Source organism: Diplotaxodon limnothrissa, linkage group LG5, assembly GCF_057381915.1.
Source record: "Diplotaxodon limnothrissa isolate DT_005_m linkage group LG5, D_limnothrissa_male_GT1.1, whole genome shotgun sequence".
Classification (NCBI taxonomy): Eukaryota; Metazoa; Chordata; class Actinopteri; order Cichliformes; family Cichlidae; genus Diplotaxodon; species Diplotaxodon limnothrissa.
Genome location: NC_140600.1, coordinates 21,043,580 through 21,064,038, shown reverse-complemented (window position 1 = coordinate 21,064,038; position 20,459 = coordinate 21,043,580). Strand labels below are relative to the sequence as shown.

The 20,459-nt window shown below is 40.1% G+C and overlaps 2 protein-coding genes across 2 annotated transcripts; one reads left to right on the top strand and one right to left on the bottom strand.

The window, feature by feature from the left end:
• Positions 1-3,238: 3,238 nt before the first annotated feature.
• Positions 3,239-14,678, top strand: cse1l (CSE1 chromosome segregation 1-like (yeast)). The gene is made up of 25 exons (XM_085354171.1): positions 3,239-3,305; positions 4,124-4,216; positions 4,372-4,514; positions 5,019-5,120; positions 5,222-5,367; positions 5,460-5,550; positions 5,643-5,750; positions 5,938-6,030; positions 6,118-6,285; positions 6,372-6,501; positions 6,619-6,684; positions 6,848-7,050; positions 7,156-7,240; positions 7,443-7,504; positions 7,618-7,754; positions 10,143-10,246; positions 10,360-10,457; positions 10,551-10,701; positions 10,793-11,001; positions 11,265-11,362; positions 11,476-11,561; positions 11,651-11,732; positions 12,101-12,247; positions 13,780-14,011; positions 14,136-14,678. Exons 2-25 carry the CDS (start codon positions 4,132-4,134, stop codon positions 14,223-14,225), a joined length of 2,916 nt encoding a protein of 971 aa, XP_085210297.1. The 5' UTR covers positions 3,239-3,305; positions 4,124-4,131; the 3' UTR covers positions 14,226-14,678.
• A 303-nt stretch (positions 14,679-14,981) lies between these two features.
• Positions 14,982-18,583, bottom strand: LOC146632208 (retinol dehydrogenase 10-B-like). The gene is made up of 5 exons (XM_085354169.1): positions 18,134-18,583; positions 16,798-16,896; positions 16,531-16,676; positions 16,298-16,429; positions 14,982-15,102 (listed from the first exon to the last, which is right to left on the bottom strand). The coding sequence occupies exons 1-5, from the start codon at positions 18,581-18,583 to the stop codon at positions 14,982-14,984; spliced, it is 948 nt and encodes a 315-aa protein (XP_085210295.1).
• Between the last annotated feature and the right edge of the window lie 1,876 nt (positions 18,584-20,459).

Here is a 20,459-nt window from a genome sequence, read left to right as displayed (position 1 = left end):
TGCTCTCGACCTTCGGGTCGGCCCCCGGAACTCATGGGTTTTGGCCTGCTGGACCGTTGGCCTCCTGGTCGGCCCCCTGAACTTTTGATCTCTGACCTGCTGTGCTCTCGACCTTCGGGTCGGCCCCCGGAACTCCGGGATTTTGGACTGCTGGACCGTTGGCCTCCTGGTCGGCCTCCCGAACTTTTGTCCTCTGTTTTGTTTTGCTGTCGACCTCCGGGGCGGCCGCCTGAACCGCTTCGCCATTCGCTCCTGTTCTGCCGGGTTCATGGTCGCCCTCCTGAAGCTGGGTCTCGGACTCTTGTGCCCTTGTTGTTTTTGGCCGGTGTGCTTCTGGTGCTTTGTTTTTGGTTTTGTTTCCACTCATAGGACAGAGCTGTGGACATTCTGCTTCTGTTTGCCATGTCCTATCTCTGTGAGATGGGGTTTTCTGCTGTTGTCTCACTGAAAACAAAGCATAGATCCAAGCTGAACATTAAACATGATTCGAGAGTGGCAGTATCAAGCCTGCAACCACGTTTTGAAAAGCTCTGCAGTGAAAAACAGGCACACTGCAGCTACTAAGAATGAAAAGTATTAAGCTCTTACTAAATTATATTTTTTCATCTCTGTTCGCAGGTTTCTGGATTTCCTTTTTAATAAGACTAAAACTGAACTTTATTTTTGCGTTCCTGGCAAAGTTCACATTCTGTGCATTCTGTGGTGCAGACTAATGAAGCAGTCTAGTGACAAAAGTCACAAATAGTTGTTTGAAATGAAAGTTGTTCATTTAAAACAAAAATTACTGAAGAATTCATTGTGAATGAGTTTGCTATCTAAATAAAGATGCAACTAGGATTTTCTGTCATTCGTTTGTTTGCATGGGGTGTGAAAACATTTCTTCCTGCCATGTGGGGAATGATGTAAAAAGTTTGAGAACCACTGATCTAAAGTATGACTAAAGTTCAGCCTGATTAATATAAATGTCACTGACGATTACGAATATTTTGGAAAACCAACATTTTTACCACTCAGTTGATGTCTTTCTGTTCAACAGCTCCTTTTCTAGACTTGTAAGAGTTTGATGTAATGTGGGGAGTGCTGGTCCCGACCCTCCAAGACAGTAAGAAGCAAGCAGAGGGAGAAAAACCATAAAATTATTTAGAAGCTGATTTAATCCTTAATGGCTGTGCAGCCGTTATAATTTACAACACAGAAGGTCAATGCAGACCTCATACATCCAAATTAGACAATCACATATAATATTAAAAACACCATCAACTACTGTGTCTGAATGTGTGGTATTGCCACTGTTTAGACCTAAAGAGATATGTGTTTTAAAAAAAGACCACCTAATTTAAATATAATCATTACATCCTTGTCAAAAGCTAACTTCTAATATATAACGTTTCTAATAAGCACAATGACCAAACATATGGCAGTGTTTATAGGCACAAAGGCAACAGCAAAATGTTTCAACTGTGGAATTCAATTATTTGTTTGGAAGGATGAGCTAAATTACTTTATTTTCAACTATAAAGCCAATTTAGACTTTAACCAATTAACAGGCCATTGATCTGATTTATGGCTTTGGACTTTCACAACAAAACTTGTATCGAAACACATTTTTAACAAAACAAATACTATTATTATTATTATTGTTGTTGTTGTTGGTTAAAATGTAATTAAACAGAAATGTTTGTTGAATGTAAAAACAGTATGCTTCTGTTGCTAAAGAAAGGCTAGATTTGACATTAATAGTGATGTTCAAAAGCACCCACAAAGCATTAAAATAATACAGGAGTTAAGAATATAAAGTTCATATGTTATAAAAGTTCATTGAAAAAAAGCCCCCAGCCCTAACAGCTGCACCTTCCGAAAAGCTTTGTCTGCCCTCTTATCAAGTAGCTGCTGACTTTTCTATTTCAAACAATCAATAGAAAATTTCACGGAAGGATTTTTATATGAGGTTTTTAAAGCTGTGGGGTTAATCTTTAAGTAACATGAGCCGAAGCTAGACTAACACTAGCTAGCAAGCTGTTTATAAACCTGGTGTTAAACTGAAAGAAGGCACAAAACAGTTTGAATAAGAGTAAACATTTACTCAGCAAATCAGTGTATCACGCAAAGAATCACAGCAATGCCAACAATAATCTCTTGAGCTGAAGCTTCTCCAGCTGAACCCAGGTTTGCACAACACATTCCAGAAAAATATGTGGGCGCCATGAACATACAGACTGATCTGTGCGAGGGAGGAGGAAAGCAGTGACATGGCATTTTCAAACCATTTATCCTTCCCACTGGGAAACAAAATTTCCAACTTAGTTTTTCAAATTTAAGACAACTCACATCAGCTTTCTGAATAAAAAGTAGTGGTGACTTGCTTAAACAAATTGATAAAAAATCGTGTTCAGTCTACTTCATCTTATGTTTGTGGCCTTAAATTTGTTTTCAAATTTTAAAAATGTAACACATACATTTAATTAGTGCCGGGTTTTGTCACTGGTTTCTATAATCGATTCGATTCCGATTCACAAGGTCCAATTCCATCCTAAAATCCACTCGATTCGATTCAGTTTTGAGTCAGTCAGAAATACTATAATTCTGATTCATTATCGGTACTGACACTTTGAGATGGGAAACTATATCTTGAAGTATACCAAGAGAGAGAGAGAGAGAGAGAGAGAGATGTGCAGGAAGTGTGATTTTATCGTGGTGGAAGCAAAACAGCAAAAGTAAGAGGGGATTAATGACGATATTTATCAAATGTGAAGCGTAGTTTTGATCTTCTTTTGCTTCTGATTCAGTGAACTTTTGTTGGAGCATCAGAATGAGGCTTCCAACCCCGACGGCATGTCAGTAGCCTACGTGCCATCGAGTGACAGCCTACATCTCACTGATGTGTCGGGTCCGCGTATTGTGTTTATATCTTTTTGCGGAATCCGTTTACCTGCTCTTATTTGTTGTTTTAGCTGTTTGGTGGTTGTTGGAATTCAGGCATTTCTGGCATAATACATTTATATTTAAAAATAGATTTAGGATTTGATGAATGTATGTTGCGTTATTCAAGCCAAAATGGATTTTTTTTTAAACCCACCCCGACTTCCACCTCAACAGGAACATTGTAAATAACCGTTTAGTGCTGCTACACTTAAACCTAGACAAGGGGCGTGCCTTACGACGTTGGCGTGACATCTGCGCTTGCGCAGTACTCTAACCGCGCAGTTCCTTTTACTCAAGGTATTTGAAAGCTGGCTCGGGAAGCGGTACGTCTGTACGACTTGTGGTGGCTCTCCATCCCATCCTAAATTAAACTAACTATCACGGTAAGGCGTCCCACTGCTTTAACAGTTGTGGTATTCAGTGACAGTTAATTCAGTGTCTGACATTTGTTACGGTTCAATAACTTAAGAGGAAATTCATATTGTTCAGAAATTAGCTAACTTTATGGTTAGCAGCAAACACATTAGCAAGCTAGTGCTAACTGTAGCTGGATGACTTGGACAGGACCGGCTGCTGGATCAGTCTATTCACTGGAATCGAGATCCTGCTTTCCATCTTGCTTTGAATATGCTTTTTTTCCCCTTTTTGCTTTGTTCGGGACAGTGATGAAATGGTTTAATATAACGTAGACCTTGCATACTGTCCAATACATGCGAATCTGCGACGGCCATGTGCTTATATTAAAACTCGCAGGAGACTAGACAGCCTTTAGCCTGCTAGCTCAGACGCTACGCCGCATAAACCGATCTGGAGTCAGCAGCGGTGCCAAATTATGGCTACATTACCTCAATCTGGCATTGGCAGTCTATAGTGCTTAGCTGCTACCAGGCTAAAATGAATGCATGAATGATTTAGCCTAGCAGACACACTGTAAACTTAGGAGTCAAGAGTTAAGTTGGGTTGTTAGAGCAATGAAACGGCTTTCAATCAAACCAAGTCAAATTACGTATGCACATGGGAACTTTTATGTTATTTTGCTGGAAACAATGCACAGGTTTTAAGGCATTGCTAAAAATGTTGTAGATTTAGTTAGATCGTTACATGTTGTCAACCTATATGAGGTACTGCATTTAGTCTCTTGCAACGCACTTTTTGTTTTTCAGTAATTTACTCTTTCAGTCTTTTTTCCACTCCCTTGTAGTTTTGATCATGGAGCTGAATGATGCGAACCTACAGACCCTGACTCAGTTCCTAAGAAAAACCCTCGACCCAGATCCAACAGTCAGACGTCCTGGTAATACACTATAATGACAGCTTGCATATCAAAAAGGAGTTTACAATGAATGTTGTTGTTCACTTATTTATTGAGCTATGAATAATTTATTTACTTCATTTACTCTAATATTTGCTCTAATACTTCCTTTACAACATTTTTTTCCTCCCTTACAGCTGAAAAGTTTCTTGAATCTGTAGAAGGAAACCAGAACTATCCACTGTTACTTCTCACGTTGCTGGAGAAGTCCCAGGACAACGTGATCCGCGTCTGTGCTGCTGTGACATTCAAAAATTATATAAAGAGAAACTGGAGAATTGTGAGTCTTGCTGAATAACAGCCTGATTGAAAGTGTTTTTCTCTGCACATGTTTAATATCTTTGAATAGAAATACACTGTGTTATCATTGAACCCAGGTCCATTTGAAATTGTTAGAGTTCACTTTTGTTATCTGCTTGCTAAACTGAAAGAAACAGTCTCCTTTGTCTCTCCCATGCACATAAAATACCTCAGTGTTAGCAGTGTGGCATAAGCCCTTCAGCTTCGCAGTCCAGGGGTGGGGGCAGTTAAAAATGCATTGCCATTCATTTACACCGGCATGGCACTACATAGGCAGTGTATTCAGCACTTTAACAGCACAGTATAAAGCTGATCGGTTGTAGTGATCTAGATTAAGATTTTTTTCCTCTTTATTCCATTAATAATTGTTTTGATTTTGTCATGTGTCTGCTGAGGTTCTCGAAAAGTTTGTGTGTAATACAATTTAACACCTGTGAGCAGGTTTGTTTATGCTGGCCTAATTCTGTGGTTTGTTTACTCACAGGTTGAAGATGAACCCAACAAAATCTCTGATCCTGACCGAACGGCAATAAAAGCAAACATTGTAAATTTGATGCTGAGCAGCCCGGAACAGATTCAGAAACAGGTGCGTCCCAACACGCCATTGTCCCTAAAAGGTGTACTTTAAAGCAAAGGAAGAATATCCATAAATTCACTCCTACTCATGTGTCCAATCTGTCTTCACAGTTAAGTGATGCCATCAGCATCATAGGACGTGAAGACTTTCCACAAAAATGGCCAGACCTTCTAACAGAGATGGTGACTCGCTTCAGAAGTGGAGATTTCCACATCATCAACGGTGTGCTGCGCACTGCACATTCACTCTTCAAGAGGTAGAACTCTCTTCTCAGTGATTTTAAAATCTTTTATGAATCTGTTTTCATAAAACAATTTAATGTGTTCTGCACCTTTTCTTCTTTTTAAGGTATCGCCATGAGTTCAAGTCAAATGAGCTTTGGTCTGAGATAAAACTGGTTCTGGACACGTTTGCGCTACCTCTGACTGAACTATTCAAGGTTTGTTATCGCAATTAAACCAAATGTTATGTAACACCTAACAAAATAAAACTTTTAAACAAGGTTTAGGAATACATCTGTCTTTATTGCAGGCCACAATCGAGCTGTGTCAAACTCATGCTACAGATGTCAATGCCTTGAAGGTCCTCTTCTCATCACTCACACTTATCGCCAAGCTTTTCTACAGTCTTAACTTTCAGGTCAGTTCTTTGAAATAATAATATTAAAAAAAAAAAATTTTTAATGTAGTTGTATAGTAATTATTGATAAGTCAGGATAGTTACAAAAAAGGTAGCACTACTATGTTGCCAGTAACATCTGGTTAGCTTCAGTCTGTTTAGGAATTTATTCATGTGCACTGCAAGTAAACTCTGCCGTGTCACACAGGACCTTCCAGAGTTTTTTGAAGACCATATGGAAACCTGGATGACCAATTTCCATGGCCTACTGACTTTGGATAATAAACTTTTACAAACAGATGTGAGTTATCTTCTCCTTTACATTTACTGCAACATAGTTTAATCACTTATTGCAAAAGTGTTTCTGACATTTGTGTGCGTCTCCCAGGACGAGGAGGAGGCAGGTCTCCTGGAGCTGCTGAAGTCTCAGATCTGTGACAATGCGGCTCTTTATGCTCAGAAGTACGATGAGGAATTTCAGCCATACCTGCCACGCTTTGTTACTGCAATCTGGAACCTTCTAGTTTCTACTGGCCAGGAAGTCAAATATGACCTGGTGAGAACAGTGAGACCTGACTGTGTTTCTGTTATTTTTGAAGTTCACTTAGCCCATACTTACAGTTCACCTTGTCTTTGTTGCAGCTCGTAAGCAATGCTATCCAGTTCTTGGCATCGGTCTGTGAAAGGCCACACTATAAGCATCTGTTTGAGGACCAGAATACACTCACAAGCATTTGTGAGAAGGTCATTGTGCCCAACATGGAGTTCAGAAGTAAGCCATCAAATTACACCTGGAAGTGCTTAGAGATTCAGGGCGCTGCTTTCTTGGATACACACATGCTTATGTGCTGAGTGTCACTGACCAGATTGACATTTAATGTCGGATTAGGTGCGGATGAGGAGGCCTTTGAAGATAACTCAGAGGAGTACATCCGAAGAGACCTGGAGGGATCTGGTAAAAATGCATCACCATCTCTTAAATTAAATTTGAATGAAAAAAGTTTTGCTTTTTACTTAATTTAAAATGATCTTAAAAAGGTATAATGATGTTATATAGTTGTTATAAAACATTTTATCAAAATGTTTGATGATAATCCTATTTTGCCATCCTTTCTCAGACATCGACACTCGCCGTAGGGCTGCGTGTGATTTGGTGAGAGGACTTTGTAAATTTTTTGAGGGACCAGTCACAGCAATCTTCTCCGGCTACGTGAACTCGATGCTGGCCGAGTACGCCAAGACACCTCGGGAGAACTGGAAACACAAGGATGCTGCCATCTATTTGGTCACATCGCTGGCATCGAAAGCCCAGACACAAAAGGTGTGGTTGACATACGCACTCCAAAGTTATTGAATTTGATGTATATCATATGTAACTGCTAAAACATTTGTGTTAAATGTGAAATCCTTTATCTTATCCAAACAGCATGGAATAACACAAGCCAACGAACTGGTGAATCTGACAGAGTTCTTTGTGAACCACATTCTCCCTGATTTAAAATCCCCCAATGGTAAGAAAACTGCTAATACTTCACATCTTAATGTGCCAATGCCTGTGCGATACAGCAGTTTCTTCACATTTATTCCTCTGTAACCAGCTGGATGATAGAGATACTATTCATTTTGAGATCCTAAAGATTTTGAGATATTGTGTAAATGTTCTGCCATTTACAAACGAAAATGTGAATTTTCTTCATGTCATTTTCATTGTAGTTAATGAGTTCCCAGTGCTGAAGGCTGATGCCATCAAGTATGTCATGATCTTCAGAAGCCAGGTATGACTTCCTGCTTTTTTCCCTCCCCAATGACCAGCTCAGTTTCAGAAAAAAAAAAAATCCAATACCGAGAGTGCTTCTATCTTTTTTTTTTCTTTTTTTTTTGTCTTTAGCTTCCTAAAGAGCAGCTGCTGCAGGCAGTCCCTCTACTAATAACTCACCTGCAGGCAGAGAGCACAGTGGAGCACACTTATGCTGCACATGCTTTGGAGAGACTGTTCACTATGAGGGGACCCAACAACACAACACTGTAAGTATCAAATAATATTGTAACACATGAATAATAATTATCATCTTTGATAGACATGTAAGGCAAAGTTAATGGAACTTCTTTCCATCCATGTTTTGATAGGCAACACAAAAGGCCAATTATAGTGACAATAATGCTGAACCAGTCATGTGGCTGGAATAGAGCCATGTTGGGTTAAATTGATGCATGCAGCACAGAGCATAGGAGAAGCATCTGGCAGCAGGACGTGTTACTGTAGCTGTATGCCCCAGTATGTTGAAAGTGTGAGAGGGATAATAGAAAAAACCGAAAGTAAAAAATGTTGATTAAAACTCGAGCAGTGGTGTTACCAAAGAAGACACCCCAGCAGACACGGCCCAAGGCTCAAAACGCCGAGAACAAAGGGAGGTCAGAGGACTGCTGTGGGGATGTTTTGGCTTTTTAACCCGAGAAAGGAGCAGAAAAGAGTGCACTGCAAATTGTGTTGGTGCAAATTGGTTATAACACCAATTGTTTTTAAGCAGTGCCATCTTTAGTGCACACACAATGCAAGACTCTATAGTCCCATTTTGTCCATCGCCATTTCTTGAGTTAAAAACAAACAAACAAGTGATACAGAACATAAATTTAAATTAGTGGTTAATGAGTTGGACTGATCTATGAAATAAAGCTGCATGTTAAAATCAGCATATAAGAAGGTTTACATTTCCCAAATGTAGGGCTGCCACGATTAGTCGACTAGTCACGATTATGTCGACTATTAAAATCGTCGACGACTAATTTAATAGTCGACGCATCGTTTGAAGCTTTGTAAGATCACAAAGGACGCAGGAATGAGTAGTAGGATTTAAGAGTGTAATAACGGACTGAAACAGAAGATGGCAGCACTGCATGTACAAGGATGCCAACTGCCGTTAAACCCCGAAGAAGAAGAAGCTGTGTCCCAGAATTCATAGCGCAGCTCAGCGCAGTTGTCGACAATGGCGGCAGCTAGTTAGTTTTAACTTTACTCTTATTATTCTTTCTTGGTCACAAAATAAACGTTTAACATATTTTCAGGCGAGAATGTAGCTGTGTAAACCTCAAATATCTGCTCAGTTTATCAAGACACCACATATTTTCAAAAGCGCTCCGACGTTTTCGGAGACGTCTGTTACCCACTAGCTCGTTAGCTAGGCGGGGGCAAGGCTAACTAGAGCCGTGAGAACACCGGACTCCCGGCAAATCGTTTTCAAACCCACCGCCGTCTTTCGCTAGTCAGGTTAAACATATATATAAGTCACTTAGATAACTTAAAAATGTTAGTTTGGCTTTCTTTAGTATTTTATTTGTTCCTGAGTAAATCGGTTTGGCTGAGATTAAAGTTATAGTTTTTGCACAGCTAAAACTGTCAAGCAGACAGCTGATTATCAGAAGTGTGAGACGCTGGAGAATATACTCCGGTGTCCTGTTATATTTTAGAAAGCAAGGAGTTTATTAAACTTCACCGAAACAATCTGCAAATTTCATTAAAAATTAATAAACTACCATCTTGTCTTTATTTTTAGTTAGCACAAACACTTCAAGCTGTAAGCTAATGATAGTTATATAAGACCAGATGCTGCTGGTGCAATAAGCTGTACGCTGTACGTCCAATGGATGATGATCTGATTAGTCGACTAATCGCAAAAATAATCGGTGACTAGTCGACTATCAAAATAATCGTTTGTGGCAGCCCTACCCAAATGTAACACCAGAGTTTCTACAGTTGTAAAAAGCCTGCAAAAGTCATGGACATTTAGGGTGGAGCATTTTGGGGAAAATCCTGGAAATGTCAACCCTAATTCTGTGGGGAGATTAATCAGTTTTCATGGCCTTTGGTGTGGATGTAAGTTTGCACAATGCCAGGAAAGAACAGATTTTAATGTGTTGCATCATGTTTGGTGATAGTTAAAGGTAACTAACGTCAAACTAGGGACTGTTTTGATCATTGTTTGCTGAGGTAAAGCTTACAGCGACTAGTTATCAGCTCACTACTCAATACTCACTGTTTTCTGAAGTCTGTACTGAAGCCTTAATAAGAGTTTCTGCCATCACCATCTTGGTATCAAAAACAGATGTGATGAGGAAGAGTACATGTACAATTACAGGTCTGTTATAGCCGCAAATGTATGTCAAACCCTGTTAGTGAAGTAAATTTTAATATTAACTTAATTTTTTCCTTTGCAATAAAGAGCATTTATTCTCATTAGAATGTTGTCTCAATCATTAAAGAGGAAAACTGTGTATTAATCCTGTAATGTTGTGAGCACTCATGCCTAGTAGTGGCTATATTACCCGTTAGTATCGTTTTCTCCATCCATTTAGTATTAAACTGTAAGATGAAAGGATTCCAAAGTGCAGTCAGTCTTCTTCTTTGTGTGTTATCAGTATCACTGCTGCAGAGATGGCACCCTGTACTGAACAGCTGCTCAACAACTTGTTCAAGGCATTGGCTTTTCCTGGTTCTGCAGAAAATGAATACATTATGAAAGGTGAGCCTGACTTGCCTGTTATCTAAATGCTCCTCACTCACTGTCACACGAAGTCCAAAGTTAATAACATAGCCTAATTGTGCATGTTAATTTTTTTCGTTTCATTTTCAAAGCCATCATGCGCAGCTTCTCCCTGCTGCAGGAGTCCATTGTTCCCTACATCCCTACGCTGATTGGTCAGCTCACTCATAAGCTTCTCCAAGTCAGCAAGGTAACACAATGTTTGTTAGTACTTATAGATACAGATAGATTTGTTTTGAGGGGAAACGCATCAAGTATTGAAAAATGTTTCGTCTGCTTTCAGAATCCCAGCAAACCTCACTTTAACCACTACCTGTTTGAGTCCCTGTGCCTGTCTGTCCGCATCACCTGCAAGGCGAACCCCGCTACAGTCAGCAGTTTTGAGGAAGCACTCTTCCCCGTCTTCACGGAGATCCTCCAGAACGATGTTCAGGGTACGTCAGTTATTTAAGTGTAGATTGTGTTAAAACACAGTTGGTGCCTCTTTAGGGACAACTCAACATCTTTATCCGTCTTCTTTTGCAGAGTTTCTTCCATATGTGTTCCAGGTGATGTCTCTCCTCCTAGAGATCCACTCTAACTCTATTCCCGCCTCCTATATGGCCTTATTCCCTCATTTGCTGCAGCCTGTACTTTGGGAACGAACAGGGAACATCCCCCCTCTGGTGCGCCTCCTTCAGGCTTACCTGGAGAAGGGAGGTGAAACTATTGCTAGGTCTGCTGCTGATAAAATAGTGAGTATGGCACAACCTCCTCCTCCTCCTCCTTCACTGAAATTTCGCGAACAAATACTTTTAAATTTTATATTTACAAGTTATTTTTTTTAAATATTTATTTATTTTTGGCCAGAAGATGACTAATTTAAAATCTAGCTCAACTGAGTACTTTAATTGCTAATCAGTAAAATAACTATACAAGTTTTCTTCTGATTCTCGTTTTCTTACTCGGCAAAAAAGATGGCATGTTTTTCTTATTGTTTGTCGACTTTTTTCCTCAGCCTGGCTTGCTTGGAGTTTTCCAAAAGCTTATAGCATCCAAGGCCAATGATCATCAAGGATTTTACCTTCTCAACAGTATCATAGAGCACATGCCCCCGTAAGCTGATAAATCTTCTCCTCAGTGGTTCATTTCTAAAGTGTTGTCTTTGGCAAAAAATGTTTAGGTTTTTGGTTTTTGCTGTTGTTAATGTTTTCCCTTTCTTTTGCCAGAGAATCACTCATTCAGTACAGGAAACAGATCTTCATTTTGCTCTTCCAGAGGCTACAAGGTTCCAAAACCACCAAGTTCATCAAGAGTTAGTATACCATTACCATTAGCAACATTCAAGCTTTAATCTGCTCTAGCAGTGCCAGCGACTGAACCTTTTTATCTCCCCTCTCATAGGTTTCCTGGTGTTTGTCAATTTGTATTGTGTCAAATATGGAGCTATAGCACTTCAGGAGATTTTTGACAGCATCCAGCCAAAGTAAGTGTTCCAAAAAACAAACAAACCCCAAAACAAAATCTTGTTTGATCCATCAGTTGCACAAAAGAAGCTACAAGTTCTGTTGATAAGCTAATTTGATGGCTTTCAAACTTACTGCAAAGACGCACAATTTTTGCTGATCTATTTTAAAAGTAACACTTATGTCAAAACTTAATTAATCATGCACCTCTTTTAGTTTCTTCACTAGCTCTGGTGCTTATGGCAAAATTAAAACTATAGTTGACTGAAGTGATGACATTGCAAAGTGTGTGTGATTATAGAGTGCAGTAGTTACCAGTAGCTGTAATTTAATTTCAAACCAAAGACCGATTTGAAAGTGTATTAAATTCACTGACTTTGTGTTGCAGAATGTTTGGTATGGTGCTGGAGAAAATTGTTATTCCAGAGGTTCAGAAGGTGTCTGGACCAGTCGAGAAAAAGATCTGTGCTGTTGGCATTACAAAGATCCTCACTGAGTGTCCTGCAATGATGGACACGGAGTACACGAAACTCTGGTAAGAAAACATGAAGCTCGAACATTTAAAAACTTTACACAGCAGCAATGCACACTTTTCATTTACACTGCCTGAGATTGAAGTGGACAGTGGATCATTATATTACAGTAACCCAAAATCAGTTAAACTTCAGGGACGTCAGCTTGTCCAGTTAGGAACTATAAACCGCTCTGAATCCACTTCATCTGCAAAGAGAGCAGGTTCACACTAGGGCTGCCACAAACAATTATTTTGATAGTCGACTAATCAGATCATGCATCCCCTGGACATAAAACGTAAAGTTTATTGCACCAGCATGCATCTGCTCTTATGTAACTATCATTAGCTTACAGGTTAAAGTGTTTAAGGTTTGTGCTAACTAAAAAGATGATAGTTTATTAAACCTTTAATGAAATTTGCAGATTGTCTCGGTGGAGTTTAATAAACTCAGCCGTCTGCTCCTTGCTATCTAAAATATAACAGGACACTGGAGTATATTCTACCATCTCACACTTCTGTTTAATCCCTTCTCTGTTTTCTGTTTATTCAGCTGTGTGAAAATTATAACTTTAATCTCAGCCAACCATTTTCTCAGTAAAATACTGACAAAAGCCAAACAAAAATATTTTTAAGTTATCCAAGTGTTTAACCTGAGTAGCAGAAGATCTGAGCGGGGATCTGAAAACAATGTGCCGGGAGTTTGTTCTCGCCGGCTCTAGTGAGGCTTGAACCCCCGGCTAGCTATCGAGCTAGTGGGTAACAGGTGTCTCCAAAAACATCGGAGCACTTGTGCAAAAATCTGGTGTCTTAATAAACCAAGCAGATATTTAAAGTTCACACAGCTACATTCTCACCTGAAAATAAGTTAAAAGTTTATTTTGTGACCAAGAAAGAGTAATATTAAAACTCAGTAGCTGCCACCATTGTTGGAAACTGGAAATGAAGGACAAATTTGGAGGAGTCTTTGAATTTGGACAGCCTTCCTTGCGTTGCTGTAACGTAATCGGCCAACAAATGTGGCCTCCAAAAGATGCGGCCCCTGAATTTGGACACGCTACGATACCGGAGACTCATTTTTCTTCTTCGGGGTTTAACAGCAGCTGGCATCCTTGTACATGCAGTGCTGCCTTCTTCTGTTTCAGTCAGTTATTACACTCTTAAATCCTGCTACTTATTCCTGCATCTTTCAGGATCTTACAAAGCTTCAGATGACTATTAAATTAATCTTTGACGATTTTGATAGTTGACATAATCATGACTAGTCGACAAATTGTGGCAGCCCTAGTTCACACTGAGCACATGAGTCTGAAGACGCTATGGGAAATAATGGGCTCCTTGCACTTCAGGTGTTCTCTGGAAAATGCCAGATGATGCTGGGATGTAAGCAAAGGTCCCACTAAAGGATTTGGGACCACAAACACGCACACGTAACCCACAGCACTCCTCCTGTTCCTCCTTGGGGAGATGGCTGCTGGGAATATTACATATTAGTAGATACCAATGTTTATTTGTTGTCCTGAGTAAAACAAAGACGAGTTATTGTATCTCTTCAGGACCCCACTGCTCCAGGCCCTCATCGGTTTCTTTGAGCTTCCTGAAGACGACAGCATCCCAGACGATGAGCACTTCATTGACATCGAAGACACACCGGGCTATCAGACTGCCTTCTCACAGCTGGCCTTTGCCGGGAAGAAGGAGCACGACCCAATTGGAGATGCTGTTGGCAATCCAAAAATCCTGCTGGCCCAGTCACTGCACAAGCTTTCTACTGCCTGCCCTGGAAGGGTAAGTTCACAAATGCAGGCAGTTTTGTTCTTTTTCTGGTTTGATTCAATGTGTTTGGAATCCAAGAATTGTCACTTTGGAAACCATATTGATAAACATTGTACCCCCCTCCCCCTCTGTGCAGGTTCCTTCAATGCTGAGCACGAGTCTGAATGCAGAAGCTCTCCACTTCCTGCAGGGCTACTTACAGGCGGCTACTGTGCAGCTGGTTTAAAACCAAAGCAAAATCTCAGTACCCTGCAGGAATAGCCACAATGACAGACCTGCTTCAGTTGAACTCGAGATCTGAAAGTTAAATGGATTTACCAGAGAAGTAAATTTTGCCTGAATTCAGGGTGTGTACTCCAATGGAAGTCATTTTAAGGTTTTTCTTTTAAGAAAAGGAAAAAAGGAACACGACCAAAACTGAATTACTTTAAGATATCTGGGCCTTTTTCTTTTCATGTGATAAAGGCTAACAAGGATTTGAATGTCAGGTTGTGAAGCACTTACCAGTTTATTTCAAAAACATCAGCAACAGCAGCAGATGTAAAAATAAATAAAAGAAATTGAACGTGTGGGACGCTGAACATGTATTTCAAACAGGAGGGTTTAAATAATTTCTTTTGTATGTTTGACTTCCTTTTTACGGTTATGAGGCTGTAGTCTGTGGCTCAAACATAAAGCTTAATATTTTTCTGTTGCATGTTTCCCTTTATTTGTTAATGTCTTTGTTGTTTCTGCACTGTTTGTTAATGTGAATAAAAAGAGGCACTTGTATGGATCTGTTATCACTGCAGTCGCTATTCTATCCACACTGTTGTGAATTGTTTTTATTTCATTTGCGAGGCCCTTTAGCATCAGCAGTGGATACTTAAACAGCTCAGCATTCACGACAAATTGCTTCATACAATTTTGCCTTTGGGAAGTCCTGGAAAAAACGAACGTAAGCAGATTTTCACAGAATATTATAAAGACACCATCAGAAACGTTAGCACAATTTGGTATGGCCGTTGGAGGTCTTCATTTCAATGTTCTTGATGAATGGTAGCATGCACTTGTCGCCTCCCATGAAGCGATACGTTGCAACATTTGCCTCCCAAGGTAGTAAGCTAGAAGGAAAAAAAGAATGAACTTTGTTTTAAAACTGGGATTTCTTTTCCTCTTGGGTATGCAGTGCTGAATGGCTGCACACATAATAAAAACCAACAAATTAAACCTCTTTCCTGTAATGCAACTCCAGCAAACATTCAGGTACGCTGTGATAAATTCCAGACCTTTTAAACTGTTCCAAGCCTTTATTTAGAAGTACAATAGATTTTGAGAGGACTAAGTGCTTATAGCGGTTTGCTTTACAGTTGGTTGCTTTATACCAGGAGTCAAGCATAAGGCCCAAGGGGCTTAATCGGCCCAGCAAAGGCTCCAATCTGATCCACTATTGGCAGCTTTGGAAAATGTGAAGAAGGGCACGAGTTTCTGACCTTTAAAATGCATTTGAATAGGTTTAACAGCTTTTTCATGCTGATAAAATAATGAAGTAAAAGATAAGCAATTAAAAGAGCCAAATTTTTACAATGTGTCCACAGTAGGATATTTCCCGTAAAGTAACAGAAACTTCGTTTTTTTAAATTATAGCACAGTGTGTGCAATGAGCTACCACAGCTGTTTGATTTTTTTTTTTTCTCTGACAGTTTAACCCCAAAGAGTCATGCTGACTGATTTCTTTCATTTACTACAGAAGCATTTCTTTATCATGTAGAAAAGCTGAGGAACATTGTTTAGACGTCTCAGGGATTAAATGTGTAGTTTAACCGTTTTCAGTAGCAGACAGGATAGCCTCACTGGCCCCGCCCTATTTAGATCATCTCATTCAAAATAAGTTTGACATCAGTGCTCTATACAGTCTCCATGAGAGAAATAACTCTTGAAAAGGGAAATGGGATGGATCATCAACAATTTTCTGAACCTGATGAACAACAGCTTTCTCATATTTTGGTTTGAGAGACCGGTGTTCTTTGTTTCCTATGATTTTCATGGCAATTTTTACCTGTTTCTCAATTGTTGATTTTGACTTTACTGTAAGTAAACTTTAGAGCTCACGCCAAACAATCTGCGCCTATGAGGCAATTTTTCACATTAAAAAAAACAAAAAAACATCAACATTGTGTCAATATAGATGCCCAAGTACTTATATGAGCTAACATGCTCTATTGTACATCCATCAAGAAATGGAAAACAAAAGCCCCATATTAATTTAAGCCTTGGTAAAAGCAGCTGATCATGTCATATAATCCACTTAGTACTTACGCTCTTGCAAGAAAGGGGATGTACATAAGACGAGGAATGCAGATCATCTGCTGTTCTGCTAGGATGGCTTTCATAGACTGCTGCACAGTGTAGAGAGGCTCAAGAGGTGGAATTATGCTGCGAAGCTCTTTCCTGGTAAATGCAATACAGAGGCATTAAAGGACATACTGAAATGCAGCTTTACTTCATTATTACCACCCAGCAAGCTCCAGTTGTGAATAATTGCATCTCACCTGATTTCACAGCCTGCGAACATCCCTGTGTCTACAATATAAGGACATACTAAAGTGGTTTTGATGCCATTCAGGTCTTCTGCTATCAACTCATGTGTCAGTGACTCGTGGAATCCAACAGCTCCAAATTTACTAGCACAGTAATCCTGTAGGGGGAAGTAGAAAGACCAGAGAGAGGAGCCTTTAAATGAGTTGTCGGGTCAGTTAACATACGCTTTGGAAAGTATTTCTGTTAAGTTTGTGCTCGAACAGTCCTTTGCAGGGTACCTCAACGCAGGCAGTGCTGAACAGTCCAAGTGCACTGGCGACGGTCACGATGTGGCCGTGATTTTGTTCTTTCATCCGTGGCAGGAACGCTTTCGTCATCTGTTGGGTGAAATTAGGAAGGTTGCAGCAGTAAGTGAAGCAGTAAAGCTTATCATGGGGGCCAGGAACCATAAACCTTTGCTTAAAGCTCAAAATCTGATTTGCATACTTTATGTGTCTACAACTTTTCAGAAATTAAAGTGGAATTATTGTGCTTTTCCTTATTTTGATCTCGTGCAGTGATGATATTTAGAAGTAAGTACTCAGACTCCAGACTGTTATAAATTACCTTTCTCACACTGTTTTTTTGGGCATTTGGCTCTGTGTGACATCATAGAGAGAGAGAGACATCAGTACCTGCACACAGCTCTGGAGCAAAGTATGCTAAAAGACAGAGGACTTAAAAATATAGGAGCTAAAAGGGCTTGTTTAAGACAGACGAGGAACCGTCAGGCTGCATCAGGCCAAGTTCACAAGACAATTACAAAGTCCAACAATAAAAATATGGAGCTGCAAACTTGCACAGAAGCTCCTTTTAAATGCAATTTAAGAATGCTTTAAAAGCCATTTAATGGGGCAAAAAGTCAAGTGAGGACATTCCCAAAGAAAGGCTATTAATGGCAAATGAACTCTTGATTAGACATGCAGAGAAAAATAGTTGACTCCAGGTAGGCTTTAGTGTAAAATAGCTTGTGTATTTACATACCAACCCCCCAAAACCTACGAAGATATGGGAATATGCACATGAAGGTTGGTTTTATTGTTTGGAGGATCTTGGTTTTGAAAACTGAAAATGGGACGTTGTCGATGTTTCACAGCTTTATGACTTTAACTGATACTGTATTTGTGCTATGAATATGTATTCAAACAGTGAAACTTGGAATAAAAGCTAACACGTGGTTAAACAGGAGAGAAACAAGTCTCATTTGACGGATCAGGTGTAGCTTATTTGATAACAATAAAGAGAAAAGCCGCCCACCGTTTGTCTCTCGTCGATTTTACGCAAATCCGCTAATTGTCACTTATTTTATGAGCAGCAGATTGAGGCTTTAGGAGGATCAAAAGCAGGATCACGTACCTAACTTGATGCTGGCTTGTAGCGTGTTTTTATTTACATGTGTACATGAGTTATGATCATCATTATGACACATCAGTGCACAAGTCCAACCGGAACCAGCGAGGAGGACACTAAATGGGTGTTACATAACTCCTGTGAGACCGGTGGATCGCCCATTAATTTTTTTTCTTTAAAGTGGTGGTTCACGAATGTGTGCGTAAAAAAAGCATCAGCTCTCACCCAGAAAAGCGCGTGGCAGTTCACCAGCAGAGTCCTCTCCAGAAGCTCATCCGGACAGTCCAGCAGCCTCCGTCCAGCCACTACGCCTGCGTTGTTGACCATTATGGAGACATGCCCGACCTCCGCTCTCACCCGGTTCGCTGTCTCGTAAATGTTCCGACGCTTGGACAGGTCCACCGTGTAGGTGTGCACCCGGACGCCCAGTTCTCGCACCAGCCTGGCAGTCTGCTCGTTGGCAGCCGCGTTGCAGTCCCACAGCACCAGGTGGGCCCCCTCTTTGGCAAACTCCAGGGCGAACAGCCGACCCAGCGCGCCCCCGGCTCCCGTGATCAGACACAGCTCCCCATCGATGCATTTAAGCCTCGGCCGAAGGAAAGTCTGCAGGATGGCACTCAGGATAGAGCCGGTTAGGTCGATTAGCATCAGCAACAAGTCTACTAACACAATCATGACGCTTAGACACACCTGCTCCTTCTGCGTCCAGGAGAAGCCAACGAGTCACACAAAAAAGAATGCCACGCTTTGGAGTGTAGTTACCTCTCCGTGTGACGTTGGGGTTGGAGGCTTGTTTTATGTAACTGTGCCGGATTATAGGACGGTCGGCTGATGGCGGCCGCCAATAGAGCAGCTTTTTGTTTGATAAATGAAGAGCTGAGTGACTCGCTTGAATACACTCATAAAGAGCGGCTGTGGGATTGAGGCAGGGATTACGATAACACTCAGTGGACCCAGAGTTATTGCAGTCTTTTACTTTCTGAGCTGTTATTTTAGTTTTGGGTTCATGTTTTCATCGTAGTTTAGAATCAAAAAGTTTTCGGGGGGAATCTGCTCATATAAACGTTTTAGTAGTCTCACTGTTGCTTTCGGTCATTTTAATATAATACGGTTTCTGTCGGCGTTTATGACCATCGGAATAGGTGTTACAATGCAAACACTTGGCGAAGAAGACAGCTGACCTCGAAGTCATGACGTAACCAATCAACAAACGTGCACGGAAGCCTCATCAAGCAGGCTGTGCAGTTTTGTAAGTTCACAAAATGTTTATTATTTCAAGTGTAGATTTTATTTTTGTATTTAATTTAAATGAAATATTTTAAGAGTTTAACTTATATATTTTTATTTTATTTATTAAAAATATTTTAAAAGTATTAATTATTATGACTATTTTCTAATTATACATTTTGAGGTAAAAGAAAAAAAATCTGTCCTCCTTATAATAAATAAACAGGGTCTTATTTCAAAGTGCGACTTATAACCTTTAGTTTAAACGTGTCACAGTTACTACAGTAAACGACTTTATGATATACATTCCTCTCCTTTCATCTTAGTATAGAAGTTATTCCTGATCCATGATGTGAGGTGGATTATCCAACTCTGTACAAAATGTTAAGCTGATAAACTGTTCATCATGTGCGCACAAATCTCTAATAAGTAGCGTTTTTCATAAACTCATATTCTTGGAATATTTTCTCGTGATCTGCTGTAGGTCACACTTAATGTTTTTGTGTTATTGCAGTGCTCGTGTAACAGACATGACTACTTCAGTTAAGGTTGTTGCTGGCGTTTACTGTAGCTTAATCCTTTTCACAACCTCGGTCATGGTGTAGAATGATGTAACATAACTTTTACAGTCACTGAAAAATAGTTTTTGTTGTTTGCTTATAGTCTTTAACAATTTCTTCTTTTGGGTGCTCCCTTTAGGGGATCATCTGCTTCCATCTCACCCTATCACTAGCATCTTCCTCTGTCACTCCAGCCCTCTGCACATCCTCCTTCACTAGATCCCTGAACCTCCTCTGCGGTCGTCTTCTTTTCCTCCTGCCTGGCAGCTCCATATTCAGCATCCTTTATCCATTTTGTCCACTATCTCTCGTCTGCACATGGCCAATCCATCTCAGCCTTGCTTCTGTAACTTTACTCCATACCACTCAACCTGAGCTGTCCCTCTGATACACTCATTTCTAATCCTGTCCATTCTGCTTGCTCCCAATGAAAATCTTAGCATCTTCAACTCTGCCACCTCCATCTTAGCCTCCTGTCCTTTTTTTCAGTCCCACCGCCTCCAAACATACATCATAGCAAGGCTCACTACGATCTTGTAAACCTTCTTTTTAAAATGGTTAGACTATAAAATTTTTAGAGTGAACCTTCCATAGAAATCTCTACAGTGACAATATTAAAAGGGATTAGAAAATGAGATCACATTTCTCCTATATCAACTTCTCTTTATCGGCTTCCTGTTAAATCCAGAAGTGAATATAAAACCTGTCTCCTCGCATAAAACTCTTGAACAATCAGACCACATCATATCTTAAAGGCCCGATAA

Coding starts and splice junctions, on each gene's coding strand:
- cse1l (XM_085354171.1), top strand. CDS start 4,132: ATGGAGCTGAATGATGCGAACCTACAGACCCTGACTCAGTTCCTAAGA. Junction 5,368..5,459: donor GCACATTCACTCTTCAAGAG/GTAGAACTCTCT, acceptor CTTCTTTTTAAG/GTATCGCCATGAGTTCAAGT. Junction 11,733..12,100: donor TTTGACAGCATCCAGCCAAA/GTAAGTGTTCCA, acceptor TTTGTGTTGCAG/AATGTTTGGTATGGTGCTGG.
- LOC146632208 (XM_085354169.1), bottom strand. CDS start 18,583: ATGATTGTGTTAGTAGACTTGTTGCTGATGCTAATCGACCTAACCGGC. Junction 16,677..16,797: donor TCAGCACTGCCTGCGTTGAG/GTACCCTGCAAA, acceptor TTCCCCCTACAG/GATTACTGTGCTAGTAAATT. Junction 15,103..16,297: donor ATCCCCTTTCTTGCAAGAGC/GTAAGTACTAAG, acceptor TTTTCCTTCTAG/CTTACTACCTTGGGAGGCAA.